General features: G+C 39.0%; 1 protein-coding gene and 1 pseudogene across 2 annotated transcripts in view; both read left to right on the forward strand.

Moving 5' to 3' along the window:
- The window catches only part of BLTP3B (bridge-like lipid transfer protein family member 3B), a 108,360-nt gene that overhangs the window by 45,080 nt on the left and 37,490 nt on the right, over nucleotides 1-25,790 (forward strand). For both annotated transcript variants that reach the window (XM_066357027.1, XM_066357034.1), the window contains exons 3-12: nucleotides 720-758; nucleotides 1,482-1,573; nucleotides 5,088-5,277; nucleotides 6,271-6,411; nucleotides 7,648-7,818; nucleotides 9,109-9,289; nucleotides 14,663-14,746; nucleotides 16,887-17,069; nucleotides 18,097-18,215; nucleotides 20,662-20,803. In XM_066357027.1, coding sequence (XP_066213124.1) covers nucleotides 720-758; nucleotides 1,482-1,573; nucleotides 5,088-5,277; nucleotides 6,271-6,411; nucleotides 7,648-7,818; nucleotides 9,109-9,289; nucleotides 14,663-14,746; nucleotides 16,887-17,069; nucleotides 18,097-18,215; nucleotides 20,662-20,803 — 1,342 coding nt within the window. The remainder of the gene's footprint in view (nucleotides 1-719; nucleotides 759-1,481; nucleotides 1,574-5,087; nucleotides 5,278-6,270; nucleotides 6,412-7,647; nucleotides 7,819-9,108; nucleotides 9,290-14,662; nucleotides 14,747-16,886; nucleotides 17,070-18,096; nucleotides 18,216-20,661; nucleotides 20,804-25,790) is intronic.
- Nucleotides 9,415-10,117, forward strand: LOC136379254 (putative high mobility group protein B1-like 1; annotated as a pseudogene).

The following is a 25,790-nucleotide window of genomic DNA, read 5'->3' on the forward strand; positions in this document are numbered from 1 at the left end:
TTCTTATTGTGAGGATTTTAAATTTTCTTTTATTATTATTACTACTAAAAACTTATTCCTGCTTGCCTTGACACTAATCATGTCATATCACCTCTTGCTATTCAAGACTAGGCTTAGTTTGATAGTCTGTTCAGTAGAAAGATTGAATGCTAATTTGTTTTGTAAAGTTGAAATTGGGCACCAAAGTAAAGATTATGGAATAACTAACTCTTAATTTTTTATTCTATCCTCCATAAACCCAAATATCTACAAAGACAAGATATTTTAATGAAGGTTATGTTTGAATATTATTTATTTGAAATTGCCTGCATTTCACAACAATGTCCTCACTTTTATATTTGTTTTGAATATATACAAAAAAAGTGGTCAGAATTCTAGAATATAAAAAATTGTTAAATAAACAAAACACTGATTATGCTTTGCTGGGAAGTCATAGCCAATGTATTTTAATTAAGGACTGGGAAAAAAAGATATTGAAGACAACCTGAAATGTTTTTTTAAAAGATGACTAAGAAAATATGATTAGTCTTTTATATAATGTAGGCACATCTAATTTTAAGAGGATAATGAATTACTCATTTTATTATTTTGCAATTTAAGAAAAATGTCATCTGATACAATTTGGTGTGTCTACCACTATATTACAAAAGAAACTGTGTTGGTTACTATTTTATATTTTTTTACTGATTCATTTTAAAGAAACATATTATTTTCCCCAGATCCCATGGACAAAACTGAAAACACATCCCATCTGCTTGGTAAGTTCTAAATTGCCTCAGAAACATTTATATAAGCATATGATCTAATTATTATTTTAATATTAATGAATTTTGTAATTGGAAATTGCACTCTATAAAATCTGATGATCTCAGAAGTATATGGCTACATCGTATAGTTTTTCTCTCACAGTATAATATATTCAATTACTCCACCAGATAGTAAGTGCCTTGAGAAAGGACTGAGCACATTGTTTTCTGTTCTGATGTTTGTCTTTTTAGGCCTTTAGAGGGACATTTAAAATGACTGCTCACTTACTGTTTACTTTGCTCATAAAGAAATGAAAGAAAATGTAGTCTTGCCTGACCTGTGGTGGCACAGTGGATAAAGCGTCGACCTGGAAATGCTGAGGTTGCCGGTTCAAAACCCTGGGCTTGCCTGGTCAAGACACATATGGGAGTTGATGCTTCTAGCTCCTCCCCCCTGTCTCTCTCTCCTGTCTCTCTCTCTCTCTCTCTCTCTCTCCCCCCCTTCTCTCTCCTCTCTAGAATAAATAAATAAAATAAAAATTAAAAAAAAAAAAAGATGAACTTCTCCATCAACGGCTTGTTAGTATCAAGAAAATAACCAGTGGTCACTCAAAGCCAACTCTAGACTCTGTTTAGAAGAAAAAAAAAAAGAAAGGAAAATGTAGTCTTAATATGATATTTTTATGGTATACATAAAATATTTAATTATTTAAATTTTTTATGCATTTTTATTAGTCCCTAGATAAAGTAATAATGGAAATGAGTACTTGTGAAGAACCACGAAACCCTAATGGCCCCTCACCAATTGCAACTGCTTCAGGACAAAGGTAAGCTATTTCCATTCATCTGTATGACTGTCAGTTATTTCCATTAATCTGTATTCCTGTAGTCATCTCTGTTATCTGCAGTAATAGAACATAAAGTCCACTAACCTTAAACTGTCTCTGTTTCAATCACCTCTCCCATCAAATGTTTTACAGTTTTAGTATATGTTACAAAAGTAGCAGAATTGATTTTTAGCCTCTTTTATTCATCTTGCTTTTTGTGATATTTAAATAGTAATGATCAACCAAAGGCAGAGCAATAGAAGAAAATGAAAGCAGAAGAGCTTAGGCATTCTATAAATCAGATGTGCACATTTATTTTATGCATCAGTGGAATTTTTATGACTCTAAAGAGTTAAATTGGTGCCTACAAAAATCATAGACCTTTTGAATTACTCAAATTCATTAAAGAATGCTTACAATTTAATTTTAATAGCTAAAATCAGATGCTAATAAAGTAGAAGCATGAGGCCCATTCATAGAGCCTTCTTGAAAAGTTAGAATAGTTCTTAAAATATAGATCTTTTAAAAAATGCCTATTTATTTTTGCATACAGTGTGTTTAGGTCTTAAACTATACATTATTTCCTCAAGGTGGATTTCTGCACTATTTTGTATTGTGCAAACTATTTATCTTAAATATTCACATAGATATTAATGTGATTGGTGCCTCCTTCAAGTTGTACAGATTAGCAGCCCTGACGTTATAATATTCTACTTGCAGAGCAAAGCCAGTGATAAAACTCTTGAGGATGAAACATGCTCATACACATACACACACGTTATACGTGTACATGCAACATTCTTTTTCACCAAGGTTGACCACCGTTATATTAGTGTATTCTATCAGATGTGCTATTTATATTTGCACTGCAGGTAATAGTGATTGGGAAAAGAGCTTTTATATTAACTTCTTTGTCATTTATGCAGTGCTCAACAATTGAAGATTTTAAATTTAAATTGTGTTTTCAAGTTTGATAGAGTAGATTGGAGCAGTTGGTCATTAAATTGACGAGTCAGAAAAATTATAAAGTAGAAATCTTTATAAGTTATTGAAAGAGTTAAAGATCAGGAAAATTGTTATTAATGAAAAATTTTAATTAGATATGGCAGAAATTAGGTATTTTTTCAATATGAGCTGAGTGCAGTTGATAGTGTTCTTCCTAATTCACTTTTTATAGTATCAATAAACTTCATAATTCGACGTTGTAATTAATGATAACAGCCCTTATATTTTAATGCATGGCAGTATGGTTCATCTGTTTCCATGTTTTCCAGACTTGCCTGATTGTAACTTAGGGTGTTTACTAAGTCTGCAGAGTCTTTATTTATTTATTTATTCATTTATTTATTTGTTTGTTTATTTGTTGTTAAGAGAGACAGGAAAGGAAAGAGAGGGTGAAAAGCATCAACTTGTAGTTGCTTTCACTTTAGTTGACTGGGGACGAGCCAGTGTCCCCTTGCTCAAGCCAGCTACCTCTAGGCTCAAGCTGATGGCGAGCTTTGGGGTCCCATACACAATTCCCCTCAAGACAGAGACTCCATGTTGACAAGCTGCACTCACAGCCAGTGAGCGACCTTGACGATTGGAACTGGGGACCTCAGTGTTCCAGATTGATGCTTTGTCCACTGTGCCACCACTGGTCAGGCTAGGCTTCTTTTGAAATTAAGATTCATTAGCTCTATAATGGTTGTCGAGAACATGAATATGTATTTTTAACAATTCTTCATAGTCATGCAACTTAGGGAACCACTGATCTATTTGATTTTGTTTCTAAGAGATTTCTTTTAAATAGAGAAAAACTAATAATAAATAGGCTTAGAAGAAACTTGTAAACTGGAATTTTCCCTTTTTAATTTATAATGAAAGACATAACCATAAACATGTAGTCTTAGTCATTAACATAGGCATCACCTTTTTGATGGTAAATCCTCTAATACAATTGTAACACTTTTTAATGTGTGTTTATTAGAACAGATGGGGTTGGATATTTGGAAGAGTATTCCCATATAATTATTATAGAAATATTCTTTGCAACTCCAGGAATATTTCTAAGTGACCAATATTTGTCCTTATGATCAAAGCAGCTCTTTCCTAGGATGCTGATGAGTTCTTACTCTTGGGTTCTCAATTTTGTAAACCCAAGGTAGATGGCTATCTCTTTTTTGTTTTTTTTAAATAACAAAACTACCTCAGGCAAGCAAGACAAGGACTGTATAAATTACTACCCATATTATCTTTCAATGAAAGACTGTAGCAACCCTTTGAAATAGATATTATTTTCACTTACAATACAAATGAGGAAACTGAGGTTTGTAGACTTTCAATGGTATTAATATACTACTGTTAATAGTATAAATAATAGTTAATTTTATGAAGTATTATGAGTCAACAGATGGACATTATTTCATGTAATCCACAGATAAACCTACAAAATATTGCTTGATTTAAAAGATAAGTCAGATAAGGCTTAGAAAGGCTAGGTGATTTACTTACACATTAAAGTAATAAATCAAAAAGCATAGCAGCAAGTATGGTGGAGGTATGTACATGATCCATAAAGATGGTGGGTTCACTTTTATACATGTGGGTTTTGAAATGTGTTGAGAGCAAGCCTTGTGGAGCTGTGATTGGCATTTGAATTTTACAGTCTGAAGTTCTAGTGAGAGTTCTGGATAGAGACATAGAAGAAAAGTAATGGTCAAATTGATGATAATTGAAGTGATGTGACTGTTGGACAAATTTTTACCACCCCACCTGCCAAAATATATTGATAATCTATATTCCACTTATGCTGTACTACTACTCATAATTCTCAAAACACAGCCTTGCTTTCCTATCTGTGCCTTTGCTCATGCTTTTCCCTGTTCCAGGATTTCCCTTCCATCTGTCCCCATGGAAAGTTCATCCTTTTTTTCTGGATATATTTCTCCCTAGTTATATGCAATTTCTTCCTCTACCAAGCGTACTGATAATTCATTTTTAAAAACAATTAATTACAGATTCCCTTATGTTTCAGTTGCTAGGAAATTTTTTCCTCCCCAAGTAACGTACGAGTCCTATGTCCCAGTGTTCACATCATAGATGGCTCAGTATTTGCTGAATTGAATTAGGGAATGTGAACTTTTTCTAAATTTATTCCTAAATTATGAGGTTATATTCCAGCTGTAGTCTCTTATCCTTTTTTGTGTCAAGAATTTAGCTCTCTTATTCATATTATAGATGTTATATATTATAGTTGTCTGGACTAATGCTTTTTGAGATACTGATCATAATAATTTAATTTAGGAAATCACCTCTAATTTTAAAAATCTTTTATCATTTTGAGAAGAGCATTTTTATAACTTAATGTAACCAGGTTAGACTATTGTTTTAACAACAATTTGGTTTTCTTAAACCAAAATGAATAATGTGGTAGTTTGTGTACTTTGTGTGAGAATATTAACAGATAACTTTTTTCTTTTAATGATTTTCTTGGTATTAGCACATTATATTTTGTTTTACTTCCCTTTTACAGTGAATATGGCTTTGCTGAAAAAGTAGTTGAGGGAATTACTGTTTCTGTAAATTCCATTGTTATTCGCATTGGAGCAAAAGCCTTCAATGCATCCTTTGAACTTTCCCAGCTACGGATCTATAGTGTAAACGCAAACTGGGAACACGGAGACTTAAGGTTTACTCGTATTCAAGATCCACAGAGAGGCGAGGTAAAGAGTTTTTTCTTTTTTTTCAACAATTTTAGTCACTGATAAATAAAAGAGGATGTTTAAAATAATTACTTTGTTACCTAGATTCATATACTACTAGATTTACTTTTGTCTTTTAATCACACTTTTCTCTGTTTTCCCCTTAATCATTAAATTACATATTTTAATGTTTATTGCAATAAATATTTCAACTTACAGGGTTAAGTTCTATTTTAACTTCATTGCTACTAGGAACTGACTTTTTACATTTACAAAATTAAAATATGTCATTTAAATTCTTGGTTATATGATTCAAATGCTTTTTGTACTCTATTAAAATTAGATTACTGAGAATAAAAGTATTAACAGCTTTACAGGTGATGAATAAAATTATGAAGGTGTGCTACTGAATTTGTTGGAAGTGTACAGTTTCAAAAAATACAATCATAGTGACTGTATCTAAAAAGTCATATGAAAATTAGTGAAGAGGTACATTTCTATTTTTTTTTCTTTTTTTTTTTTTCTTTTATTTTTTTTTTATTTTTTATTTTTTTCTTTTTTTTTTCCCACCCCTCTGAAGCTGGAAACAGGGAGAGACAGCCAGACAGACTCCCGCATGCGCCCGACCGGGATCCACCCGGCACGCCCACCAGGGGCGAAGCTCTGCCCACCAGGGGGCGATGCTCTGCCCATCCTGGGCGTCGCCATATTGCGACCAGAGCCACTCCAGCGCCTGAGGCAGAGGCCACAGAGCCATCCCCAGCGCCCGGGCCATCCTTGCTCCAATGGAGCCTCGGCTGCGGGAGGGGAAGAGAGAGACAGAGAGGAAAGCGCGGCGGAGGGGTGGAGAAGCAAACGGGCGCCCCTCCTATGTGCCCTGGCCAGGAATCGAACCCGGGTCCTCCGCACGCTAGGCCGACGCTCTACCGCTGAGCCAACCGGCCAGGGCCTTTTTTTTCTTTTTAATCTACATTTTTCTTATTCTGTTCTGCATGATCTCTATCTTCTCTTTAGGTTTTGACATTTAAAGAAATAAATTGGCAGATGATTCGAATAGAGGCAGATGCTACCCAAAGTTCACATCTTGAAATTATGTGTGCTCCTGTTCGATTAATAACCAACCAATCAAAAATCAGAGTCACACTTAAAAGAAGAGTAAGTTAACAGATTTCCTTTTTGATTCATGTGATAACTATTGGAATTAACAGGAGATTTAAAATAATTTTAAGTGAAATATTCGTATAGTAAACAATGCAAAATGAAAGGAAATATAGTGCCTTATGTAATATTTGAAGAAACTTACTGTGATAACATTTTTTCAGCCTTCTAGATTTAATATTTAGATTTTTTTTAATTTTATTTTTATTTTTTACAGAGACAGAGAGAGAGTCAGAGAGAGCTATACATAGGGACAGACAGACAGGAATGGAGAGAGATGAGAAGCATCAATCATTAGTTTTTCGTTACGACATCTTAGTTGTTCATTGATTACTCTCTCATACGTGCCCTGACCGTGGGGCCAACAGCAGACCAAGTAACCCCTTGCTCAAGCCAGCGACCCTGGGTCCAATCTGGTGAGCTTTGCTCAAACCAGATGAGTCCGCGCTCAAGCCAGCGACCTCGGGGTCTCTAACCTGGGTCCTCCGCATCCCAGTGCGACACTCTATCCACTGCACCACTGCGTGGTCAGGCTAATATTTAGATTTTTATTTTTTATGATTGAGTAGATTTCTGAGTTGCCAGATATCTGTTGAACATTAACAGTTTTATAATTTTATTTGTCCTGTTGAATTGCTCAGGAATGGGTAACTGAAACTATTAGGTTTAGAAGGTTATTAAGACAACTGGTAATTAAGATAAATAGAAAGATATTTACTTAAGGTTGTCAGAGTTGAGAGTCCACTATGGATTGTGATGTAATTTAATGATAGAGTTATGACTTATTTTAACCATGGCTTATAATCTCAAAAACATGTTTCGTGTCACTTGATACAAACTACTATACTAAATTATAATTGAAAAATATATTTTTAGAATATGTGGTTAAAATAGCATTTTAGTTTTTAATTTAATGCTACTTTTTCTACTAGTATTAGTTGAAGTAACATTTATTAACAAATGATTTATTAGCTATAAATGCAAAATTATATTATATAAGTACTTGTACCTATTATAACCTTTACCTGTTTAGGTACAGGAATTTGTCCTTTTTTTTTTACCACTCTGTTGCCAATACTAGGAGATATTCTTTCCATACTTTTGGAACTCAGTAAATATTTGGTGAATGAATGAAGGATTCATATTTAATGCCATTCAAAAATTAAAAATTTTAAATATAAGTACATTTTAAGTTTTATTTCTTGGCTTAATTTTATCAATTTTTTTTGACAGTTAAAGGACTGCAATGTTATTGCAACAAAGTTAATTCTAATATTGGATGACTTATTATGGGTTTTAACGGATTCTCAGTTGAAAGCTATGGTACAATATGCAAAATCTCTTAGTGAAGCAATAGAAAAATCAACAGAACAAAGGAAGAGCATGGCTTCTGAACCTACACAGGTATGCTATTAAGTTAACGGGGAAAAATACCTATTATATGTAAATGGTTTAAAAATCAGAACAGTTAGTTGTTTACTTTATGTAAAATAGATTTTAATACTCTTGAGTCTAAGAATCTTCTTATACGCCTTACTATATAATATTATATACTTGATACCCATATGAAAACATTAATTTTATTTCTATTTGTGTAGTGATTATTTTGTTTGGAGGCCTATATTAGACTCTAGAGAATTAATAATGGCATAAATTTTTTTTCTTTTTTAATTTTTTTTTGGTATTTTACTGAAGAAGCGAGAAAGCAGAGAGACAGACACCTGCATGCGCCCAACCAGATCCACCCAGCATGCCTACTAAGGAGCAACACTCTGCCCATCTGGGGCGTTGCTTCACTGCAACCTGAGCTGTTCTAATGCCTGAGGGAGAGGCTGTGGAGCCATCCTCAGCACCGGGCCAACTTTGCTCCATTGGAGCCTTGGCTGCGAGAGGGGAAGAGAGAGACAGAGAGGAAGGAGAGGGGGAGGGGTGGAGAAGCAGGTGGATGCTTTTCCTGTGTGCCTTGACTGGGAATTCAAACCCAGGACATCCACACGTGGGGCCAACACTCGAGTACTGAGCCATCCAGCCGGGGCAACATAAAAATGTTTGATATTGCAAATATCTCCTCAGGAAGTTAAGAATAATTTTAAAATTAGAATAAAAACTGGGTAAACGCTGTATTGTTCTACCAGTAAGTAATATTTATTCAATGAGATATCCTCATAATTCTCTGGGGAACCTAATTTTAAAAAGTCAGAACAGAACACTGGACTCTAGCACAGAATAGTTTTCCTGAGCAGGAAGCCTAAATTTAAGCAGAAATATATGGTGACTAAATTTAAAGTGCATTATATATTAAAGAATCTACTTTTACTTATGGGCATGTGGAAGCCAATGGGAATTTTTAAATAGGAAAGAACAATCAAATGTGACAAGGTGGTATTACAGAGAATGGACTGAAAAAGAGAGAGATTGCCAGTCTTAGGAGAGTGGTGGTGGACTTGAACCTCTGGTAATGGTTTTAAAGAAGAAACAGCATGGCCCTGGCCAGCTGGTTCAGTGGATAGAGTGTTGGATTTGTTTTGTTCCTATATAATTCAGAAAATAATTTAGGAAAACTGAGTTATTGATATAAAAGTAAATGTATTAGCTTATTTTTTATCACTTTATTCCTAAAAATATTTCAGTTTTCTTGTGTGGGGAATTTCAAGTATTGAACTTGCAGTGATAAGGCACTTTTGAATCTTTTAGAGCTCTGCAGTAGCCCCATCAACACAGCAAGCAAAGACACCACAGACTTCAAATGCTCCTGATCTAAATGACGCAATTGTGAAACTATTTAATGACTTTAATGTTAAAGAAACTTCTCATCATTTAGTGATTTCTCATCTAGATCTACATATATGTGATGATATTCATGCTAAAGAAAAAGGTAATTAAAGCTGTTTATTTTAAACTATTTTTTCCACAATTTACTATAAAACTGATATTTTACATAATCCTATAGTATGTACTATACAATAACATCATAATTTATCATTCATAAGTGATACATGCATGAAAGGTGTAATAGACATAGATCTCAGTACATTGAGCTCCACAGATACAGTACCAGGGCAAGTACAAGCCAGATGGGCACTGGGCGACTGTGCTCACTGAGGAACAGGAACTCCACCCGGACAAGGAGACCCTAGGAAGCTGAGAGGCACCATAGCCTCACATGCTTTCTTTGTGCATACTTGCTGAGAGGAGCAGAAGCAGAAGCTTCGAGATGCTTCAGTCAACTTCTCTGAGTTTGCTAAGTGCTCAGAGAGTTGGAAGGCCATGTCTGCTAAAGAGAAAGGAAAATTTTAAGACATGGCAAAGGCAGACAAACCCATTGTGAAAGAGAAATAAAAACTTACGTCCCTCCTAAAGGGGAACAAAGGAAGATCCCAGTGCACCCAAGGCGCCTCCTTGGTCTTTTTCTTGGTTTGTTCTGAGTAGCGCCCAAAAAAATCAAAGGAGGGCATCCTGGCCTATCCCTTGGTGATACTGCAAAGAAGCTGGAGAGACAGGGATCACTGCGCAGATGGCAAACAGCACGATGGAAAGAAGGCGGCTAAGCAGGAGGAAATACAAAAAGGATATTGCTGTTTACCAAGCTAATGGACAGCCTGATGTGGCAATAAAAAGAAACTTGCCAAGGCTGAAAAGGCAGGGTAAAAAGGAAGAGGAAGAACAGGAGGAAGAAGATGGAGATGAAAATAATGATGAGTAATAAATTGATTCTAGCGCAGTTTTTTCCCTCTTTAGATAGCCCTGTCCTGGTGGCATTTGCAGTAGCCATTGAAGACTAACCGTGCCCGGTACAGTAGGGGGTTGTGAACTGGCAGGGGAATTTAAAGCAGGTTCTTGTTAGTGCACAGAGCAAATTAGTTATATGTGTGGGTGGTAATTATTTTATCTGCAGTTATCTCTGATGCAGCTTATATGAAATAATTGTTCTGTTAACTGAATACTCCTCTGTGCAAAAAACTTGCAGCTGTTTTGTAGACATTTGCAACACTTCTAAATAAATACAATTTTTTATTAAAAAATAAATATTGGCCCTGGCCAGTTGGCTCAGTGGTAGAGCGTTGGCCTGGCGTGCGTGAGTCCCGGGTTCGATTCCCGGCCAGGGCACACAGGAGAAGCGCCCATCTGCTTCTCCACCCCTCCCCCTCTCCTTCCTCTCTGTCTCTCTCTTCCCCTCCAGCAGCTGAGGCTCCGTTGGAGCAAGGATGGCCCGGGCGCTGGGGATGGCTCCTTGGCCTCTGCCCCAGGCGGTAGAGTGGCTCTGGTCGCCAGAGCGATGCCCCCTGGTGGGCAGAGCATCGCCCCTGGTGGGCGTGCCGGGTGGATCCCGGTCAGGCGCATGCGGGAGTCTGTCTGACTGTCTCTTCCCGTTTCCAGCTTCAGAAAAATAGAAAAAGAAAAAATAAAAATAAAAATAAATAAAAAATAAATATTATAAATTGGTTTGAAATTTTATTTTGCTTTAGTAGTTAGTACTTCAGCCCACTTGTTATCTATCAATGCTAAAAAATTAGGCTTATAGAAATCAAAGACTGAGCAGATGACATCCTTGGAGAATAGTGAAATATTAAATAATTGTCCTTGAATTAACTTTTTTATAATTTTGAAATTCTGCATAAATTAAATTATTGCCAGTACTAAAGTTTATAATTTCCACATGTGTTTCCAACATAGTGGTTTATATTTTTCTGACCCTATGTGCATGTAAACACAATTATGTGGCTGTTTAACATTTCTTGTGTCTTCTTCTCCCAATACTATAAAATTTGGGCAGGATGCTCAATTTCAGTTGTTTTTTCTTTCCTTTTAGCCTTTGTCTTATTTTTCTTATTTAGTGGACAAAGGTAGCGGGGTAGCAGGAAGCTGTCCTTGGTCACTTTGAACATCTGTGGTTCCCTAATTAAGATTCTGGGGCATTTCTCTGTCAGAGAATGTCCCTGGCCCCTAAGTGTTAAAAGGATTCAGCAGGTAGTCTTTTCTCTAGGACGCTGGTTCTCAAACTTTGGTGAGAATGAAAATCAAGCTGGGTTTTTTTGTTTTTGTTTTTTTTTTCTGAAGCTGGAAACGGGGAGAGACAGACTCCCGCATGCGCCTGACCGGAATCCACCCGGCACGCCCACCAGCTGCGATGCTCTGCCCACCAGGGGGCGATGCTCTGCCCCTCCGGGGTGTCGCTCTGCCACGACCAGAGCCACTCTAGCGCCTGGGGCAGAGGCCAAGGAGCCATCCCCAGCGCCCGGGCCATCTTTGCTCCAATGGAGCCTTGGCTGCGGGAGGGGAAGAGAGAGACAGAGAGGAAGGAGGGGGGGGGGTGGGGAAGCAAATGGGCGCTTCTTTTATGTGCCCTGGCCGGGAATTGAACCTGGTTCCTCCGCATGCCAGGCCGACACTCTACCACTGAGCCAACCGGCCAGGGCCTGAGGGGTTTTTTTTGACAGAGAGAGGGACAGATAGGGACAGGCAGGGAGGGAGAGAAATGAGAAGTATTAATTCTTCATTGCACTCCTTAGTTGTTCATTGATTGCTTTCTCATATGTGCCTTGACCAGGGGGCTACAGCAGAGCGAGTGACCCCTTGCTCAAGCCAGTGACCTCGGGGTTTCAAACTTGGGTCTTCTGCATCCCACTCTAACACTCTATCCACTGTGCCACCACCTGGTCAGGCAAGCTGGGATATTTTTTAAATGGAGATAATCAGACCTGTGTTTCTCAAACCTGAATCAGAGTAGTACCTATGAAAATTGTTGCTCTGGATTTTTAAAGCTGAAAGAGTGAATATTGAGTCTGATCATGGGTACTGAGCAGTAGAAATGATCTAACCATCATGTAAGGCTACCAGATCAAAGGGGGGGCATGAAAGGTTAGGAAGATTGGGAATTTGGATATTTGTCCTTCCTTTGTCCATCTTTCTGTCATTTGGCATAGTTGGTATCTTTTGTTTTAGTGATTTGGAAGGAAAATCTAAATCAAACAAACCAAAATAACAAAAAGAAGGGTCAAGGTTAAAATAGTGAGAAAAGAACAGAAAAAAGTATTTTCTAAGCTCTTTTACATTCCTCACTTTATGTATTCCCTCAGAGAATAAACTGAGGGAATTTAAGAGAAAACTTCCCCACCAACACATCCCCATCATTGTACAGATCTGTAATTAGTTCTCTGCATTTTAAAATCCAGAAAGTTCTTAAATGTTTCTTCTTAGGTTTGTAAAAATTTTACTTGCTGGAAAAACTTGACCTACTCAATTGTATAGCTATTTATTTTCTTCATTTTACCCACTTATATAAATGAGTTTTGCTGCAGAATTACTGTTTTTATATTAATGCTGCCTCAGAATCTGCTGGGAGTGTTGTGTATGTGTGTGTGTGTGTGTGTGTATATATATATATATATATATATACCATATTACTTTCATAAAATATAAAAGTTCTGAATTCTAAAACATTTGGCTCCAGAGATTTTAAATTAAATGAGTGGTGTTGATCTGCACTAGAAATTCTGCTAGTTGAAGCCCTGGCCAAGTAGCTCATCCCAATATGCCAAAGTTTTGGGTTTGATTCCTGGTCAGGGTGCATATAAGAATCAACCAATGAAGGTGTAAATAAGTGGAACAACTATTTCTCTCCCTCACTCTCCCTCTCTCCCCTTCTCTTCCCTTCTCTCCCCTTCTGTCCTCTCTTCCTCCCACTCTCTCCTTGTCTCCCTCCCTCTCCCTCTCTGTCTCCCTCACTCTCCCTCTCTCCCCTTCTATCTCTCTTCCTCCCCCCTCTTTCCTCTGCCTCTCTCCCTCTCCCTTCTCCCTCCCCTTCCTCCCTGCTTCCCTCTTCCTCCCTTATTCCCTCTCTTCCTCCCTTTGTTCTTCCCTCCCTCTCTCTCCCTCCTTCTCTCTCACTTCTTCCCTCTCTCTCCCTTCCTCCCTCTCCCTTCTTCCTCCTTCTCCCTTTTTCTTTCTTCCTACTTCTCCCTTTCCCTCTCTCCATCTCTTCCCCCTCTTCTTTCTCCCCCTTTCTCCTCCCTCTCCCCCCTCTCTTTTCCTTTTTTCTCCTTTATTCTCTTTCTAAAAGAAATTCTGCTAGTTGAGATAGAGTTAACAAATGAATGAAGAGAGTGTGTATATAGCTATGTCTTAATTTGTATTTTATTTGTCCATGCTCTTTTAAAGTTTGATTTTTTATGTTGAAGTTACACTGACTTACCTACTTCTAATCTGAATTTAGTTCTGTGACCATGGATAACTTATATAACCTAACAGACCAATTTCCTCTTTGGTAAAAGGCAGGCTGCTATAGTGTAGTGGTAAAGATTTCCTAGGTTCAGAACCACTTACTGGCTGTCTGACCTTGGCCTATTTAATGTAACTTTTTTTTTTTTTTTTTTTTTTTTTACAGAGGCAGAGATAGACAGGGACAGACAGACAGAAACGGAGAGAGATGAAAAGCATCAATCATTAGTTTTTCGTTGGGCGTTGCGACTTCTTAGTTGTTCATTGATTGCTTTCTCATATGTGCCTTGACTGCGGGCCTTCAGCAGACCGAGTAACCCCTTGCTGGAGCCAGCGACCTTGGGTCCAAGCTGGGTGAGCTTTTTGCTCAAGCCAGATGAGCCCGCGCTCAAGCTGGCTACCTCGGAGGTCTTGCACCTGGGTCCTTCCGCATCCCAGTCCAATGCTTTATCCACTGTGCCACCACCTGGTCAGGCTTAATTTAACTTTTCTGTGTCTCAGTTTTTTTAATTTAAAATAGTGGTCGGCAAACTCATTAGTCAACAGAGCCAAATATCAACAGTACAACGGTTGAAGTTTATTTTGAGAGCCAAATTTTTTAAACTTAAACTATATAAGTATGTACATTGTTATTAACTTAATTAGGGTACTCCTAAACTGGCCTTTGCTAAAAACATTCTCAGTCTGATTGAGCTGCATGTGGCTCGCGAGCCGCGATTTGCCAACCACTGATCTAGAAAATGGGCATAATTATAATAGTATCTATCTCAAAAGATAGTTATGAAGAACAATGAGTAAATATAAAAGTTGTGCTATTGTATGTGTATTATATTTTTTAGCCTTTTACCTTGCAAATGATAGGGGCTTAATACTTACTAGATTGAAGTGCATTTCCTAAAATACTTAATGTATTATCCATGATAACAGACAGTTATTACTGCTTGGTCTGTAGGTATGATAAATCAAGTGTTTCTGATGTTTACTTAATAACTTTTTTTTCTTTCTCAAATCCATATTTTTCTTTTCACAGAGTCAAATAGACGTATTACTGGCGGGGCTATGCAACTGTCTTTTACAAAGCTAACTATAGATTATTATCCTTACCACAAAGCAGGTATGTATAACCATTTCTTTAGAAGACATAAATCTTGCTTTCAAATTATATAGCCAATTTACTTCATTTTATTTTATTTTGTCTTAATTCAATTTTTTTTTTTTTGTATTTTTCTGAAGCTGGAAAAGGGGAGGCAGACAGACTCCCGCATGCGCCCAACCGGGATCCACCCGGCATGCCCACCAGGGGGCGATGCTCTGCCCATCTTGGGGCGTCGCTCTGCGGCAGTCAGAGCCATTCTAGTTCCTGAGGCAGAGGCCACAGAGCCATCCTCAGCGCCCGGGCAAACTTTGCTCCAATGGAGCCCTGGCTGCAGGAGGGGAAGAAAGAGACAGAGAGGAAGGAGAGGGGGAGGGGTGGAGAAGCAGATGGGCGCTTCTCCTGTGTGCCCTGGCTGGGAATCGAACCTGGGACTCCTGCACGCCAGGCCGATGCTCTACCACTGAGCCAACCGGCTTTAATATTTAAAGCAGAAAGAGATCGAGGCATTTGGTATTTGTTGTTTTGCCTCTGTAGTATCTTACCAAGGAAAATGTAATGGCCATAGAAAATCTCCATGCATTTTATATTGAAGTGTATGTAGGTTATTAGAAATAATAACTTCTTTAGATTTTCTAAATTTTATCAATAAATAAGATTTAATAGGCTGCTTCTTTTTTTTTTTAAGCAGAGACAGAAAGTCAGATAGGGACAGACAGACAGGAAGGGAGAGAGATGAGAAGCATCAATTCTTCCTTGTGGCATTTTAGTTGTTCAATGATTGCTTTCTCATATGTGCCTTGACCGGAGGGCTACAGCAGAGTGAGTGACACCTTGAGCCAGCGCCCTTGGGCTTCTCTCAAGCCAGTGACCATGGGATCATGTCTGTGATTCCATGCTCAAGCCAGTGACCCTACACTCAAGCTGGATGAGCTCTTGCTCAAGCTGGTGACCTTGGGGTTTCAAACCAGGGTCCTCTGCATCTACTCCGATGCTCTACTCACTGTGCCACTGCCTGGTCAGGCTTAATAGCTTCTTAATAATCAAATATTTATAGATTTTTCACCCTAAATAATAATAATAACAAAAAAGAATATATGTTTCTGGCTAAATTAAGTAATTTGACCTTATACCCAATTTACACATGCTTAAAATATTTTTAAGTATAGGAATCACATTGGGAGGTAAAACTTAGTTATAAAGTAAATTTTATTTTCTTAGCCCATTTGTATACACATTTCTTTCCTTAGTTGCTACAGAGAAACCTAATCGTCCTGATTTTTAAATTTTTATTCCAAAAAAGTTATATACTGATACATCTTTGTGACTGATATTTATCTTGAGAATTTTTATCAGTTTCTTCAGTTTTTTTAATAATCCTCATCATTTTTTTTTCTTTTTGTATTTTTCTGAAGCTGGAAACAGGGAGGCAGTCAGACAGACTTCCGCATGCACCCGACCGGGATCCACCCGGCACGCCCACCAGGGGGCGATGCTCTGCCCATCTTGGCGTCGCTCTGTTGCAACCAGAGCCATTCTAGCGCCTGAGGCAGAGGCCACAGAGCCATCCCCAGTGCCCGGGCCATCTTTGCTCCAGTGGAGTTCTGGCTGCGGCAGGGGAAGAGAGAGACAGAGAGGAAGGAGAGGAGGAGGGGTGGAGAAGCAGAGGGCGCTTCTCCTGTGTGCCCTGGCCGGGAATCGAACCCGGGACTTCCGCACGCCAGGACAACGCTCTACCAGTGAGCCAACCGGCCAAGGCCCTCATCATTTTTATGTATATATTTTGTTAGCCTCTTTACAATAAAACTTTGATGAAAAGACTTTTCTTTGATGGTATTCTCTGAGACTCTACCCAGTGGAGATATGCCAGGTGGTTGATATTCAGTGAAGGTTCACCATCAGTGCTGTTTTGAATTGAAATGTTACATGGTGTTTTACCAAGTATTGGTTCTAGGTAGAAACCCTCCCAGATTATTTCCTTTTGACCTCTTTTTTACCTTGTGTTTTCTAGGAAGATTAAAATATGCAGTAAGTGAAGGCTGTAAATTTATTGGAAAATTGAAGAATCCCTTGAGATTATGAATAAATCTCATTAGAAGCATAATAGAATAAATAGAAATTGTGTACTTTTCAATGCAATTTCTTGTTACTCATTTTACAGGAGATAGTTGCAATCATTGGATGTATTTTAGTGATGCAACCAAGACAAAAAATGGATGGGCCAACGAGTTGTTACATGAATTTGAGTGCAACGTTGAAATGCTTAAACAGGCTATAAAAGATCATAATGTAGGTTCACCTCCTAAATCCCCAACACATGCCTCTCCCCAGCAAACACAAACAGGTATTTTACCTTTAACAACATTGTGGCATTCCTCTGATATTAATTTTGTGTGTGTGTGTGTTTATATTTTCTGTAAGTATTATGTTTTTTAAAAATTTATTGACTGATTTAGAGAGAGAGAGAGAGAAATATCAATTTGTTGTTCCATTTATTTATGCATCCACTGGTTGATTTTTATATGTGCCCTGACCTGGGATTGAAGCCACAACCTTAGTGTATCTGGATGGTGCTCCAACCAACTGAACTATCTGGCCAGGGCAGTAAATTACTGTATTTTGCCATGTATAAGATACACCTTCATTTTGGGGCCCGAAATTTGAAAAAAATGTATTACATAAATTTATTGAACTAAAGTTTTATTTATCATAAAATTCATACAACTCATTACTGTCAAAACGCCTATCCATTAGCTTGTCCTCATCTGTGTCTGATGATGAATTACTGTCTTCAACAAATAAGCGTAAAAACAAGCGTGGAAAAGCGGGGGATGCAAGAAAAATAAAAACTACAACCACTGTATAAGACACATCAAGTTTTTAGTCCCAGAGTTTTTCGGGAAAAGGTGTGTCTTATACATGTGGAAATATGGTATGTTTAATTGATATATAAAAATTTTGTATTTCATTTAGACCATAGGCCTATGGAAGAAAGCTTTTTTTTTTTTTTTTTTAAATGTAGGACTAATACCCAGGTAGAATATTTTAGACTTTAAAATGGCTTGCAGATTTCTCTTTTTAATAAGTATTTCAGCCAGTCGTTTCTCGGCCTTTTGTCTAAGCTCAAGTGTAATAAGTATTTCAGCTAAACGTTATCTGTGAGAGTATCTTAAATGTGATATAAGTATGATTTCTGTTTAAAGAATAATGATTATGAAAAAATAATCAAATAACTTATTTCTATATCAGTTTATATGAAGTATTTTCCCATATATTATCTCATTTGAGAAATCAGTATTTTTAGTAGCTGTCATAATAATAAGAGTGACTGTTAGAAAAAAAAAATTGAAAGAAGTTTTTATTTCCCACAGAGAAAGACTCAGCTCTGAAAGGGACTTCCAGAACACCTTCAGTATTATCTCAGCAACCCAAAGCTAAGTTAATGTCCAGTTCTGTTGTGGTTAGACTTGCAGATTTCAATATATACCAGGTATGTTTCACTTTTTAAATTAAATTTTCTGATAAGTACATTTACTATCTTCGGCAAGCAACTCTTACAAACTAATGCCACCATTTTATTTAAAAACATCTTAACTAGTTTTGTTAAGTGGCTAAATTAGACAGGATAGAAAATAGCAGTTCATTAATTTTTGTGTATATAGTTTCCCGGGATTAGGCACACTGTGAGGTTAAAGTCACAGTTCTCTAGTTTGCCAAGTATGCACAAGACTTCTGAATACAACTGCAAGTTCAGGAGTTTCTGTAAACTACCCACAGATTTGAGAATTCACAGGAAAAATTCACATAACTACTTGAAATCACCTGAGTCACATTTATTCCAGGGGAAAGAATACAAATTAGAATCAGCCATAGGAAGAGGGCAAAGAGTGGATTCTAGGAGTGTTCTAAATTCAGAACCCCCTTTTCCTCAGGACACGGACATGTAACCACATGCATGAAATATTGCCCACATAGTTGAATTCAGTCTCTAGATAGACTGATACCAGTTGACCCAAGGTATCCACCCTCTAAACAGTTAAACTACTAAGTAATCAAAGTATGGCCAGTGGCACTCTGAGATATCTTGTGACATAAACTGTTGGTTGTGGCCCCAGCAATCCACTGTGAATAGAAAATTCCAATTGTTTAGAATTACCTCCCAGGAGCAAAGAAAAAGGCCAGACCTCTCTTTGTAGTCCAGATTCTTTATTACACAATTGTCTTAATGGAAGAAACTATAATACCTTTTTGCTTTATTAAACTAAGAAGTATTGGTTATACTGCAAACATAATTTTATAGCTAAGAACTGTATATCCATTTACACTAAAAATCTTATTCAGGCTGTAATCTCACAACATGGTCTGACCTTGCAACCCAACACAACTGAATATGTATCCTATTTTTAAAAAATAAAAAAGGATTCCAGATGTACATTAGCATTTATGAATTGTTCTCATTTATTTTGATAAGCTCATGACTTTGAAGCTTACTTTTATCTGAAAAGTTTTCATTTTACCATTGGTTTTCACTGGGGGATGATTTTGCTCCCCAGAAGACATTTGACATTGTCTGAAGACAATTTTGGTTGTCACAGTTGGAGAGGGTTGCTGTTGACATTAGTTGGTAGAGACCAGTGATTCTGCTAAACATTCTACAGTGCACTGGACCACCCCCACAAGAAGGAATTATCTGGCCCAAAATGTCAATTGTGCCAATTTTGGAAAACCTTGGTTTATCAGTTATTTTTTTATTGTGCAGTTGCATTTATATATATATGTTTTATCTGATAGAAATATTCTATCTTATTTTAAGGCTTAAAATAATGAGTTTGCTAGGAATGTTCTGCAGAGTTGACTTTAATTGATAGAAATCCAGAGATTATAGTTTTCTGACTAGTTGATTTTATTTTTTATTTTATTTTATTTTTATTTTTTCATTTTTCTGAAGCTGGAAACAGGGAGAGACAGTCAGACAGACTCCCGCATGCACCCGACCGGGATCCACCCGGCACACCCACCAGGGGCGAGGCTCTGCCCACCAGGGGGCGATGCTCTGCCCATCCTGGGCGTCACCAGGTTGCGACCAGAGCCACTCTAGGGCCTGAGGCAGAGGCCACAGAGCCATCCCCAGCGCCCGGGCCATCTTTGCTCCAATGGAGCCTTGGCTGCGGGAGGGGAAGAGAGAGACAGAGAGGAAGGAGAGGGGGAGGGGTGGAGAAGCAAATGGGCGCTTCTCCTGTGTGCCCTGGCCGGGAATCGAACCCGGGTCCTCCTCACGCTAGGCCGACGCTCTACCGCTGAGCCAACCGGCCAGGGCCTGACTAGTTGATTTTAAAATAATTTAATGTGAAGTTAAATATATAGTAAAGTTTTTGTTGGAAATTAATCATTACTAAATTACTGGAAGCAGTTTTTTTTTTTTGGTTTTTTTTGTTTGTTTGTTTTGTTTTTTTTGTATTTTTCTGAAGCTGGAAATGGGGAGAGACAGTCAGACAGACTCCCGCATGCGCCCGACCGGGATCCACCCGGCATGCCCACCAGGGGCGACGCTCTGCCCACCAGGGGGCGATGCTCTGCCCCTCCGGGGCGTCGCTCTGCCACGACCAGAGCCACTCTAGCGCCTGGGGCGGCGGCCAAGAAGCCATCCCCAGTGTCCGGGCCACCTTTGCTCCAATGGAGCCTTGGCTGCGGGAGGGGAAGAGAGAGACAGAGAGGAAGGATGGGGTGGGGGGTGGAGAAGCAAATGGGCGCTTTTCCTATGTGCCCTGGCTGGGAATCGAACCCGGGTCCCCCACACGCCAGGCCGACGCTCTACTGCTGAGCCAACTGGCCAGGGCTGGAAGCAGTTTTAAGAGTTTGAAGTGATAACTGTGTTGCATACATTCTTTGGAAAGGCTTTTTTATTCAGTGTTACTTTAGGAAACTTATTTTTTCAGGTCTCTACAGCAGAACAATGTCGTTCTTCCCCCAAAAGTATGATTTCTTGCAATAAAAAATCTTTGTATCTTCCACAAGAAATGTCAGCTGTTTATATAGAATTCACAGAATATTACTATCCAGATGGAAAGGATTTTCCAAGTAAGAGAATTTTATATTTTATTATTTGTCTATTATTTAGGAAGTTTCTTTTTTTCTTGATAAGTTTTAGAGCTTTGTAAATTGAAAAAAGAGTCAACGGTCCATTATTTTTATTATCATTGTGTATAGTATGTAACTCTTGTATGGCATTTTTATATATTATTATTTGCTCATATGTTCTTTTCTCTTACTAGCTTGTAGCATACTTGATGTTAGGAATTTTGTAGTAATTCATTTTTGTAAATGAATTCAATTTTGTAAAATGAATTCATGCTTCATTTTATCCCTGAATTATATTTTTCCCCTAAAGTGAGAAGCCAGGAGTCAGAGAAACAGACTCCGGCATGTGCCTAACAGGGATCCACCCAGCATGCCCACTAGGGGGCATGCTCTGCCCATCTGGGGCATTGCTCCACTGCATCAGGAGCCATTCTAGCGCCTGAGGTGGAGGCCATGGAGCCATCCTCAGTGCCTGGGCCAACTTTGCTCCAGTGGAGCCTTGGCTGCAGGAGGAAAAGAGAGAGAGAAAAAGGAGAGGGGGAAGGGTAGAGAAGCAGATGGTTTCTTCTCCTATGTGCCCTAGCCAGGAATCAAACCTGGGATTTCCACACGCCAGGCCAACATTCTACCACTGAGCCAACCGGCCAGGGCCTATCCCTGAATTTTGACTCATTTTTGTATTTAGTAGCTGTTTGTTTGGTGAAAGTTAGGCTATGTGTAGATTAGATTTTTTTTCTTTAGTATAATTCTCATTTATATTTCTGCTATATTAATATAAGTCTATATTTCATTGAGAAAATGAATAATGAAGTTATTCTTTTAGCTACAGGGAATTTTTTGGGCTTGGTTTTAATAATTATATATTATATCTTGGACAACTTTTGGCACTTGTCTTTATTTAGAAACATTGAATTACATGAATTTTTATTTGTAAGCTGCTTTGGCTGCTTAGAGTTAAAATGATTATACATTGTGTTCTTTGAATATTATAATTTTTTGCTATTTGTTTTGTAGAGGAATCCTAAAACTGAAATTTGTCTTTGTTTATGTGGTACCTTTTTAATTATTGTGGTAAAAGTCTTAGTTGAGAAAATGTGTTTAAATGGAATAGGACTAGGTTGTTATTGGAAGAAAAAATTTTACATCCTCTCTTTAAAAATAGAACTCCACAATTTGTTTGACCCAGTTTGCCCATTTTGTTTAATATTTACTTAATATAGGTTCTTAGTTTCAAAGAAATTTATTTTATCGTGAGAGAGAGAAGGTACAGACAGGGACAGACAGACAGGAAGGGAGAGAGATGAGAATCATCAACTCATCATTAGGGCACCTTAGTCGTTCATTGATTGCTTTCTCATATGTGCCTTGACCGGAGGGCTCCAGCCAAACCCGTGACCCCTTGTTCAAGCCAGGAACTTAAAACTCCAGCCATTGATCTTGGGCTTCAAGCTAGTGAACTTTGGGCTCAAGCCAGAGACCATGGGGTCATGTTTATGATCCCACACTCAAGCCAGCACCCCCTGCACTCAAGCTGGATGATCCTGCGCTCAAGCCAGCGACCTTGAGGTCAGTGTCCCAGGTCAACACTCTATCCACTATACCACCACATGATCAGGCCAAAGGGAATTTGTGATGCTCGTGCCTTTGTTGTTTCATTAAAAAGAAGATAGCCTGGAAATTACTTTGGAGAAACTGATGTTGAACTATTTTATCACTTTAATTTTTGTTTGTGCCAGACTTTAGGGATCTAATCCTCACCATTTTATGCTTTTCAATAGTCTTTTATATATTTCACACTTATTTGTTTTTTCTACCTTCCTGACTAAAATTATAAGTAAATTAAGATCGATTAAGACATTTGCTTAGTACCTTATACAGTAATATGACACACCTGGAACTCAAGCATGGGTCTCCTTTTTTTTTTTTTTGTATTTTTCTGAAGCTGGAAACGGGGAGAGACAGTCAGACAGACTCCCGCATGCGCCCGACCGGGATCCACCCGGCACGCCCACCAGGGGGCGATGCTCTGCCCCTCCGGGGCGTCGCTCTGCCGCGACCAGAGCCACTCTAGCGCCTGGGGCAGAGGCCAAGGAGCCATCCCCAGCGCCCGGGCCATCTTTGCTCCAATGGAGCCTCGGCGGCGGGAGGGGAAGAGAGAGACAGAGAGGAAGGAGGGGGTGGGGGTGGAGAAGCAAATGGGCGCTTCTCCTATGTGCCTTGGCCGGGAATCGAACCCAGGTCCCCCGCACGCCAGGCCGACGCTCTACCGCTGAGCCAACCGGCCAGGGCCAAGCATGGGTCTTCTAAATTGAATTTCATTCCCCCTCATCTAGTGTTTCCCCAGGATATTCACAGCCATTTGTCTGTAATTGGGTGCCTGTTCTTTTCAGCCCTCTCACCCCCAAAGTATTTTCCTTAAATAATGCATCACTGAACTAGTAATTTTTCTTCAGAGATAAGACTAGTTTCCAGGATTTCTATCTCTTGTAGGTTTATTTTTATCAGTTTTGTTAATGTGTGCCAAGGGATTTATAATCTTATTCTATAATCTGTGGTTTTTTTCCAATAAAAATATAAATTTTTTCCCCCAGCAATTTAAATCGTAGCCCAGTAGATACCTACCTATGAGTGGAATTGGTAGCTTATGTTGTAACTGTTTTTAATTTAACTTTTCATTATGGAAAATTTTCAAACAACTGTATGGGGATTCAGTTTCAGTTCTCATGTTTTATCTCTCAGTTAAGTGATCCAGCTTTAAAAATGTAACTTTTAAAATAATTATAAATGTAATATGTCCTTTAGCCCATGAGCCTACATTTGGAGATAACTTGTCCTAAAACCGAAGTGTGTATTAGTTTGCTAGTATTGGTTAACAGAGAACCACATGCCGAGGGCTTTCTTCACAGTGCAGGAGGCCAGAAGTTCCAAATCCAAGTGTCAGCGAGTTGTTTCCTCAGAGGCCTCTCTCCTTGGCTTGTAGATAGCCATCTTCTCACATGCTCTTTACTCTGTGTGTGTGTTTCCTAATCTACTTTTGTGACTCCTGTCATACTGGACTGGGGCCCGTCCATATGAACTCATTTTTACCACAGTTGCTTCTTTAAAAGCCCTATCTCCATATACACTCACATTCTGAGGCACTGGAGATTAGAACTTCAGCATATCAATTTTGAAAGGACATAGTTTAGACCGTAACAATAAGTAGGGTATTGTTAGTTCTGGGTTTTTTTGTTGTTGTTGTTTTGTTTTTTTTTGTATTTTTCTGAAGCTGGAAACGGAGGGAGACAGTCAGACAGACTCCCGCATGTGCCCGACCGGGATCCACCCAGCACGCCCACCAGGGGGCGACGCTCTGCCCACCAGGGGGCGATGCTCTGCCCCTCCGGGGCATCGCTCCATCGCGACCAGAGCCACTCTAGTGCCTGGGGCAGAGGCCAAGGAGCCATCCCCAGCGCCCGGGCCATCTTTGCTCCAATGGAGCCTCGGCTGCAGCTGCGGGAGGGGAAGAGAGAGACAGAGAGGAAGGAGGGGGAGGGGGGGTGGAGAAGCAGATGGGCGCTTCTCCTGTGTGCCCTGGCTGAGAATTGAACCCGGTTAGTTCTGTTTTTTACAGAGACAGAGAGTGTCAGAGAGAGGGATAGACAGGGACAGACAGACAGGAACGGAGAGATGAGAAGCATCAATCATTAGTTTTTCGTTGCACATTGCAACACCTTAGTTGTTCATTGATTGATTTCTCATAAATGCCAGGACTGTGGGTCTTTAGGAGACCGAGTAACCCCTTGCTCAAGCCAGCGACCTTGGGCTCAAGCTGGTGAGCTTTTTGCTCAAACCAGTTGAGCCCGCGCTCAAGCTGGAAACCTTGGGGTCTCGAATCTGGGTCCTCCGCATCACAGTCCGACGCTCTATCCACTGCGCCACCACCTGGTCAGGCAGTTCTGTTTTTGATATATGTTTCTTTTACATATTTGGTTTCCATTCTGTTCTTTTTCCTTAATTATATGAGCATATTCCAGGTTTCTACAAGTTCATTTTAAGTATCTTTAATAGCTACATAGTAATCTATTTCATAAGTAGACCCCTGTTAGAAGCTGCATATTGATTTCTGCTGTTTAATGCATCAGGTTTCTTCCTCTATCCCCATGTGTAGTCAAGGTTCTTCCCTCCGTTTGTGCTCTAGCCTTGGGGACTACACTTGCTGTCCACTCTTCTCTGTGGCTGCTACCATCACTTAATCTCTGCTTGACATTCCTTCTCCTTTCTTCCCTACCAGAGTGCGATGTGATCTCCTCAGCACCCCACATCCTTGCTATTTTCAAAGACAAGCACTCCTATATCCTAATCAAATGTCTCTGTTAGACTTGAATTTAACTTTTCTACTTTCACGTCTGTCTATTTTTTAATAGTCTCTGAAATTTTTAAGGAAAGGAACCATGCCCTGTTTTGTTTTTTAATTTTTTGTGATTAATATAATAACACAAAATATAGTTGGCATTCAATAAATCTTTGCTGAAAGAAAATGAGAAAGACAGCCTGACCTGTGTTGGCGCAGTGGATAAAGTGTTGCCCTGAAATCCTTAGGTCACCAGTTCGAAACCCTGGGCTTGCCCAGTCAAGGCATGTGTGGAAGTTGATGCTTCCTGTTCCTACCCTTTTCTCTCTCTCCTCTCTGAAATGAAAAAAATCTTTTTTTTTTTTTTTTTTACAGGGATAGAGAGAGAGTCAGAGAGAGGAATAGATAGGGACAGACAGACAGGAACGGAGAGAGATGAGAAGCATCAATCTTCAGTTTTTTGCTGTGACACCTTAGTTGTTTATTGATTGCTTTCTCATATGTGACTTGACCGTGGGCCTTCAGCAGACCAAGTAACCCCTTCCTCAAGCCAATGACCTTGGGTCCAAGCTGGTGAGCTTTTTTGCTCAAGGCAGATGAGCGTGCACGCAAGCTGGCAACCCTGGGGTCTCGAACCTGGGTCCTTCGCATCCC

The sequence above is a fragment of the Saccopteryx leptura genome, chromosome 1 (assembly GCF_036850995.1).
Source record: "Saccopteryx leptura isolate mSacLep1 chromosome 1, mSacLep1_pri_phased_curated, whole genome shotgun sequence".
NCBI classification, from domain to species: Eukaryota; Metazoa; Chordata; class Mammalia; order Chiroptera; family Emballonuridae; genus Saccopteryx; species Saccopteryx leptura.